Source organism: Helobdella robusta (genome assembly GCF_000326865.2).
Source record: "Helobdella robusta unplaced genomic scaffold HELROscaffold_42, whole genome shotgun sequence".
NCBI lineage: Eukaryota > Metazoa > Annelida > Clitellata > Rhynchobdellida > Glossiphoniidae > Helobdella > Helobdella robusta.
The window spans coordinates 112,625-121,497 of NW_008704981.1; the positions used below are offsets into that span (position 1 = coordinate 112,625).

The 8,873-nt window shown below is 31.8% G+C and overlaps 2 protein-coding genes across 2 annotated transcripts; both read right to left on the reverse strand.

Annotated features, from left to right (window-relative positions):
• Positions 1-401: 401 nt before the first annotated feature.
• On the reverse strand, positions 402-2,922 carry HELRODRAFT_177261 (hypothetical protein; the record flags this gene model as incomplete). The annotated part of the gene is made up of 5 exons (XM_009025485.1): positions 402-636; positions 964-1,190; positions 1,749-1,901; positions 2,359-2,519; positions 2,715-2,922. The coding sequence occupies 5 exons, from the start codon at positions 2,920-2,922 to the stop codon at positions 402-404; spliced, it is 984 nt and encodes a 327-aa protein (XP_009023733.1).
• A 363-nt stretch (positions 2,923-3,285) lies between these two features.
• HELRODRAFT_177262 (hypothetical protein) lies at positions 3,286-8,573 on the reverse strand (the record flags this gene model as incomplete). Its single annotated transcript, XM_009025486.1, has 9 exons — positions 3,286-3,347; positions 3,857-3,947; positions 5,414-5,640; positions 6,081-6,186; positions 6,504-6,662; positions 6,958-7,118; positions 7,368-7,472; positions 7,815-7,982; positions 8,195-8,573. The coding sequence occupies 9 exons, from the start codon at positions 8,571-8,573 to the stop codon at positions 3,286-3,288; spliced, it is 1,458 nt and encodes a 485-aa protein (XP_009023734.1).
• Between the last annotated feature and the right edge of the window lie 300 nt (positions 8,574-8,873).

An 8,873-nucleotide genomic window follows, 5' to 3' on the forward strand; every position in this document is an offset into this window, starting at 1 on the left:
TACAGTCCGGTTTTAGCATAGGTACAATTTTACAATCTATGGTTTACAGCCCAAAGATTACAAAGATAACAATAATTGAATGATAAATAATGCTGAGCAATTCAATTATAACGATATAACATAATTAATTTTGCCCATTTTCAACTTCTAATAAAATATACAAAATATAAAAAAATATAAAATATATTTTTTTTTATAAAAAATACTCTGAGATATTGATAAAATTAAAAAAAATGTATTTAAAATTACCCTTGGATTCTGTCAAATTCAAATTTATTAATTAATGAATTTATAAATTTATTTTCATCTTGTTAATTCATTCATGTCTTCATCAAAGCAAAAAAACGATCAAAGACGGATCTGGACAGCTTTGAAGGGAGGGATGTTTAATAACAACAACACTAATAAAAATGATAATTATATCCCAAAACTAGGTCCCACTTGTTGATCCAATCTTTCAGGTCCTTCTTATCCTGTGCTCTCTTTCCTAATCTTTTCGATTGCTTTTCCAACACGGATTTTGGGATATTTTGCTCGATATCCTCCGCATAAACGCCCACTCCCAATAAATATCCGTACGAATCTAATCCGGCATAGCCTAGCTTTATGGCTTCGTACGTTGAAGTGCTAACGTATCTGGTATCAGGCATGGTTGGTATTTTGTATAATAATTTTGTTTACAAGTTTTTTAGTACTTTTAATAAATAAATAATCAAATAATGGTAAATTTAAAATAAGGGTAAATTATTTATTATTGTTATCGAACCCCGCCGCTACAACAGCAATGCCAGTTAGGTATCTTAACCAAGTAATAATTACTTATCCATGTAGGATACTAATGTTAAGTGAGTATCTGGTGTTTGGTTTGTCTGCTTCAATGTACAATATTGTGTGGTTACATGTTAAAGAAACTGGAATGCACACACACAACACACAAACAACACACGCACACATAAAAACAACCTTAATCCGATTAGCATGATAAAGAGTGACCCATACAAAACACACAATGGGAAAGAAAGGCCCCAAAATATAAAGGCCCAGTATTGCTGGCTGAAGACATCCAAGCACCCCTTATCGAAAATGGTTAAATCTTTCTTGGGGTTGTAGTTTTCTGAAGTTTCGTATACGTTCGTCATCTGGCAGGGCCTTGGGGATAGCGGGTCGCAGCAGCTGAATGGCACCCGTTGCTGAAATGTTTTTTTAAAGAATTAAAAAAATTGTTGTTGTTGTTGTCATTTTAATGTTACTATCAGTTATAGTGATAGTTGTATGAGTAGTTTTATTATTATCATCATTGTTGTTGTTTTTAATGTTGTTGTTGTTTTTAATGTTGTTGTTGTTTTTAATGTTGTTGTTGTTCTCGGTGTTTATTTTATTAGGTTACTTGTTGGTGAGCTTTTGGTGAGCTTTTTTTAAATTATCATTTGATTAATTGAATAACTAATTGATTGACCGATTGAATAGTTAATTGACTGAATGACAGATTACTTAATTATATAATTGACCGGCTGATTGATTAATGGAGTGATTGATTCAGAGAGTGATCAACAAATGAACAGAAAACATAATTTATTAATACCCAACTGAATGAATGGTTGTTGACAAATTAATTTGACCAACCAATTAATCCAACCAATTAATCCAACCAATTAATCCAACCAATTAATCCAACCAATTAATCCAACCAATTAATCCAACCAATTAATTAATTAAAAAACAACAGCAAAATCATCCCAGGAGCATACACGATCCCATTTCTTCTCTTTGTACGGATCAACTATCCACTTCTCTTTGAACCAGTCGTTAGGTCGCTTGACCCCGCAGCACTCAAAATACTGTTGTAGGTTGTCGAACTTTTCCTTCGTATTGGGCAGACTCAAATACTCTCTCAGAGTGGTCTGCAATGTATCCTTAGAATTAATACGTTCAAATATTTATATCTCGATAAAATGATACTAATGATAAAGGTATTTATATCTCGATAAAATAACATAACATAAACAGAGAATAGAGAGGCGCGAACTGACGTTCCTATGTCTCCAGCAAATGAAAAGCTTCCATTGTATTTTAAAAATAATAAAATAAATAAATGAAATTATGTAAATAAATGATAAAGGTTACAGGTTACTAGGTTATAGGTTACTTTTGCTTTAGATATTTCAACGACAAACACACACACAGCGTATATGAATACTTTATTACGATGATAATTATAATAATAATAACGACGATATAATTTTGAAATGATGAAACTTAATAATAACAAAAAGTAGTTGTATAATTTTATTAATTGTAATAATAATAATTATTATTGTTAATAATAAATTGCATTTATCTGTCATCTATCTATCTCACTTGTAACGTTGCGTTCATTATTCTGTTGTATGCTATTGAATAGCTGTGGATCATGCCGCTAAAAATGAACAGCCCAATGCAAATGAAATGAAACAAATACATTAGCACGTTCCCAGCCTTCCTATTCGTTATGTACGTGTTCATCCAGCAAGAGAGAAATTCTGAAAATGTGTGTGTCAGTTTGTGTGTGTGTGTTTGTTTGGGTGTGTTTATTTGTTTGTGTGTGTGTGTTTGTTTGGGTGTGTTTGTTTGTTTGTTTGTGTGTGTGTTTGTTTGTCTGTGCGTGTGTGTGTGTAATTATACCGTAACATAAACATCAAATTAACCCATGAGCGATATTATAGCGCCAGATATACCACCGTAGATCATAAGTTGGGTGACGTATTTCATGTTTATGTTTTTCATGAGATCCAAGACCATTCCGAAGTAATAGAATAGCAAGATTCCTTTGACTAGGAGCACCAAAAACGTACAGATGTTAATCAGACATGTTGACATTATCACCCATAGGATGGTCTGCCTCGCTTGTTCACTCATCCAGAATTTCAAAAGTCTTTTGGCCATTAATATGTTATTCTTGTCGGTGCAATTGATGTTGTTGTGCTAGTATTCTTGTCGGTATTGTTGTTGCTGTTGTTTTAATTGATTTTGATGTTGTTGTTGTTGTTGTTATTTAGATTGATTTTGTGTTGTTGTGGTTATATTTATTCGTTATTTGATGGTTAATCGCGATATTTTATCGTTTGATTTTAGATTGATTTTGTGTTGTTGTGGTTATATTTATTCGTTATTTGATGGTTAATCGCGATATTTTATCGTTGCAATTATTATTCTTTTTATTATTCATATATTTTTATTATTTATTCTTATTATTGTTATAGCTACTATAATATTATTTAGAACATATAAAATTTTCAACATAGGATTTTATACCGAGCGGGTCACCATGATTTTAGGTGATTTTCGATTTTGTTCTGCAATCAGTGTGGCTTGAGTTAAAATTTTAGGTGATAATATTATTATTATTTTTATTATTATTATTCCGAATAAAGTTATAATTATTATAAATATATCTAAAATTTGTGATTTAAACAGTTTATTGGAAAAAAATTCCCAAAATGCCAGACATCCACCGTGAATATTTCAGAAAACAAAGCCAAAAAGCAACTGCCATGTTTCGCTTTGTATCAGTATTATTATTTTTTTTATCTTTGTAAATAACAGACATCAATTACAAAGAAAATATATTACAGATAATAAAATACGTAAACTAACCATAACAACCTAATATCTACTGAGTTTAGCGGAAAAAACTGAGCTATAGCATTTAACTTGGGAGTTGTTTACGCCATAAGATTCTATTTTTAGCACATCCTCATAAATATTCATGTTTTGTTTAGACAAGAACATAGCGATTCATTCTCATTGCGTATCTTCCGGGCTTAGATACAAAGTATCTGGACACGAAAGATACAAAATGAGATATAGATACTGGAACCTGTATGAAAAACTATGAGCATGATGACATCACTGCTGCTGTCACTTCTGGTGAAACTAATAGTGTAAAGAATGTGATGAAAAATTCGAGCCTAAAATGATAATACATTTAAAATAAATAAAAAGTAGGAGCAAAATAATTTTCCAAGTTATATGTTCTAACCATCCGACAAACTCTTTCTTTTTTCTCATGGTGTAGTTGTTTGTATGTAGTTGTTTGTATGTAGTTGTTTTTATGTAGTTGTTTGTATGTAGTTGTTTTTATGTAGTTGTTTGTATGTAGTTGTTTGTATGTAGTTGTTTGTATGTAGTTGTTTGTATGTAGTTGTTTGTATGTAGTTGTTTGTATGTAGTTGTTTGTATGTAGTTGTTTGTATGTAGTTGTTTGTATCTAGTTGTTTGTATGTAGTTGTTTGTATGTAGTTGTTTGTATGTAGTTGTTTGTATGCAGTTATTTGTATGCTGTTGTTTGAATGTTGTTTTTGTATGTAGTTGTTTGTATGTAGTTGTTTGTATGCAGTTATTTGTATGCTGTTGTTTGAATGTTGTTTTTGTATAATGTTGTTTGTATGTCGTTTAATGTTTTTATTTAGTTTGTGTTGTTGTTTGTGTTGTTGTATTCGCTCTTGTTGATTTGATTATACTGCTAGTGTTTTTAAAGTCATTAGTTTGTGTGGTAGTAGTGTGTTAGTTAGTTTGTAGTTTGGCAAATCAATTTATCAAAAGTTTTATTATATAAACTTCGGACTTTGTTGCTAATGGTGGGTTTTTGCTAATGGTGGGTTTTTGCTAATGGTGGGTTTTTGCTAATGGTGCATTTTTGCTAATGGTGCATTTTTGTTAATGGTGCATTTTTGTTTTTTTTCTAACATTTTCAACTTACTTTTTAGTTTTTTATTTAGCATTTTTAAATACACCAATATTTTTTGAAGATTTTATTGCGAAAAAATGCATGGGAAATATGATTTACTCGGCAGAAAATGATTTTCCAACAAAATGAACCCAAGAAAATAAAGTTAGAACGAGTGTTTGTCTATAACAACAGGTTAAAAAAGGTCAATGGTCTTTAATGGTTAAAGGTTTAAGGTAACATTCTGCAAAAGCACAATCTTAAACACTCTGCAAAAGTCTATAAGATATTGTTTACAACATTAATAAATAAAAAAATCAATAATAATAAATAATAATAATCATAACTATTATTATTATTAATTGTTGAAGTTGTTTATGCGGTTAATTATTTATGAATATTTAGGCCGTTCTCTTAAGCTAGTAAGAGACGACACAACATTAATTTCAATACTTAAACACAAAATCATAAAAATTCCTGATTAATTACGAAACAAATAAATCTAATATTTTACACTAGATAACAATTAAATAATGAAAACAATCAAATCTCAAAAATAACACAGAATAACAAAAAAAATATCTTCAAAAATAATCAAATCTAAAAAAACCCACAATAATCAAATCGATAACACTTCAAAAATAACTACGGCTAGTATAAACACTATCGTAAAATAAGCTTATTATCATTGTCGGATTCATCTGTTACCGGATCATCCGGATGCCAAATCAAAATCCCATATCCGTACGAACTGATTTCTGGGACTTCCAGTCGAAACGAGTTGTTTATTGACGTTGTGAGAAACCTTGTCAGAGTTACGAGGAAGAAATCGCAGACGATTATTATTAACAGTTCATAGAACATGTATGTCTGGAATAGACTTAGTAAATCCTTCCGAATGATGCTTTCGCAACCGGCCATGTTAATCCCGACACCTTTTTTGAGTTTTGAAATTTTTTTTTTAAATTTGAAAATAAAAAATGGAAAATGGTAATAAATTGAAAAATAATCCTTAATTAATTAGTTAAGGATGGTGTAACGGTTGAGGCTATGTGGGCTTGTGTGTGTGTGTGTTTTTGTGTGTGTGTTTTTGTGTGTTTGATGCTTGAACTCACCACACGTATTCACATGTTACATTTAAAATCTATTTAAGGTTGAGTTGATTACAGTTATATTATAATCGGTAATTATAAATTAAATATTTCTGAAAATATTTTTTCAATAAACTACGTAAGACGATTAATAAACGAATCAAATGTCTCAAAAATTAATCTAGAGTTAGAAAAGTAATTACTAAAATAACTGTGACAACAATAATTATTATTTTTATTATTATAGTTAATTATAATTATTTAATTATGATCACTCAGTCAACCTTCGAACAAATCCTCCCTTGCTTCCTCGATGTATTCATGGAAAATAATGCACCTATCATCATAGTTGGAGTCGCAACAACTTGATGGTATGCGCTCGTGGTAGGCCTTATTTGTGTTAATTAATTAATTAATTTATTCATTCATTCATCCATTTGTTCATTCATTCATTCATCCATTCATTCAAACAACCATGTAATAATCGAAGCTGGCCAAAATAATCGACCGACCAACCATACAATTTGTAACTAGTCTGTTGGCATTTCTTAGTCAAAGCCAACCAACTCCAAATAACCGACTCCAAATAACCGACTCCAAATAACCGACTCCAAATAACTGACTCCAGATAACCGACTCAAAATAACCGACTCAAAATAACCGACTCAAAATAACCGATAAGAATACCGAATTATCAACCGACTTACCACATAGTAATCGTAACTGGTCTGTTGGCCCCTCTTTGGGGAGAGCCAGTCTTGAAATGAAGTTACACCACAGCAGTGGAATTTTTGCTGGATGTAGTTCATCATTATTTCCTGTGTCTCATTGTAATAGTAGTTTCGTAACATTATCTCCAGAGGCCACTGGTGGTGGTGATGATGGTAGTGATGATGATGATGATAATGATGGAGACGATGATTATTCATTCATTTATTCAACCAACCATTCATCCACTCATTTATTCACCCATCCAATCCATTAATTAATTATTCATTTATTCATCCATTCATTCAACCATTCATCCATTCATTCATTCATTCACCCATCCAATCCATTAATTATTTATTTATTCATCCATTCATCCAACCATTCATCTATTCATTCATTCACCCATCCAATCCATTAATTATTCATTCAATGCTGGACACCCCCATATACGGCGATTCCATGTTGCAGATGTTTGGCCCACTCGTAGCAGGCATAGGCCACGAGCGTGCAATAAAGGGCTGTACAAAATAGTAGACTGCCATAGAAAGGTAGGCCCAGCAAAAAATATGACCTCGTTTCAATCCAGACAGACATGACACACATTATGAAACCTGCGTATGTGTGTGTGTGTGTGTGTGTGTGGTGGTGGTTTTTGATTGGTCGTAACCTCTTTTGTGATGATTAGCTGGTTGGTTAAATTGGTTGGGATTTTCAAATAGTGTTGACTGTTTGATTGTTTGATAGTTATGTTAGTTTGTTGATTGATAGATTGACAGATTTATCGATTGATTGACAGCCATGTATCAGTTTGTGATTTGTAAATAAATTGATTTGTTAAAAGTTAAGAAACAACAAATTACCCGATATGTGTAAGGCCACACCAAGTGACATAGCCAGTGTAAAGTAATCAAATAGGACATACGTGTCTGGGCCGTCCAGCGTCTCCAACACACTTTTGTATAAATCTTAGTTAATTGAATTTAATCGAATTAAATGTTTTTTTTAATTTAAATAAAAAAATATGCTGTCATTAATTGAATAAACCAATCAATTTGCTAGTTAAACCAGTTAAATTTATCAAACATGTAATTATGTATTTGGTTTAAATCAGTAAACACAAAACAGAAGTTACGTCGCAATCACTGGCTTCGAACGCGAAAAGAATCCACCGCGTAAAAATCGTATCGTACAAATATTAAATCTGTCACTCATTCTAAAGAGTTCATTAAAAAACAATATAAATGCTCACCAAATCAAAAAATTGAAATAAATTGACCCGAGAATTTGAAATAAAACCTCACTCTAACCACTAATATCAATGCTTTTAATTGTGACGTGAATTTGCGGGCCTATTGCAATGAAGTTCAGAATGGACATGAAGATAAACGAGGCGAATCGACATTTCTCGTTTAGTCGAAACCTCGGTATGCCGAGGGTTATCTCCTCACGATCGAAGTGAAATTGTCGATTTTTATCTGCGAGATAGTTTGTGAAACTACGAAATCATTTGCAAATCTGATGAATAAATTTAACTTCGATTCGAAATAATGACTCTTGAATGAGATTTCCTAATTATTTCTTGGTTACTTGCATTCTAATAAAATTTACATAAACCAAAAAAACGTTGTAAGTTTTTGAAAATTTTGCATAAAAAAAATTTGCCAGAATCCAAAAATCTTCCACCAACCATTTTCACCAATTTTTCTTCTCCTCCGTCTACGTCTTCTTTTCTTCCTTAAAGATTCCTCATCACTTTTATCACTATCTCTCTTTTTCTTTTTCCCATCCTCATCCTCGTCATCCTCCTTATCTTTCTTCTCTTCCTCCTTTTCCTTCAGTTCTTCGTCTAATTTTTTAGCCATTTCGTCGAAAGCGGTGTCTTCGCGCTGGTCGACCCTGAGGTCATAGGCCATCTTCTGTAGGTTCCTTTCGTCGTTTTCGCCTGCTGCACTGGCGTTTAAATTTCTGAATTTCTTCTTAATTTCCATAAGAATGAGACGCTTCTCTGACGTTATTTTTGTCCTGTATTTCGCTTTTGTATATTTCTGCTTTGAGTTAGTAGTCATTCGGGTTGAGTAATTTGAGGTCTGGATTGATTTGGTTGAAGAAAACATTTTAATAAAATTTATTTCATGCTGTGTGATTGATAGTTTGTGATGTTTTTCATATAAATATGTAATACTTCGAATAATTGCTTCTATGGTATTTTTGAATTTCAAAAAAAAATTAAACACAAAATAAGCACTGCTATGGTGTAATGGTTGAGGTGCCTTGTAATGCTTTTACGGTGTCTGGATTCGAATACAAAGAAGAGATCCTAGTCTATCACATTCACATGCAATGTAACTGCGTGTGTGTGATGGGTT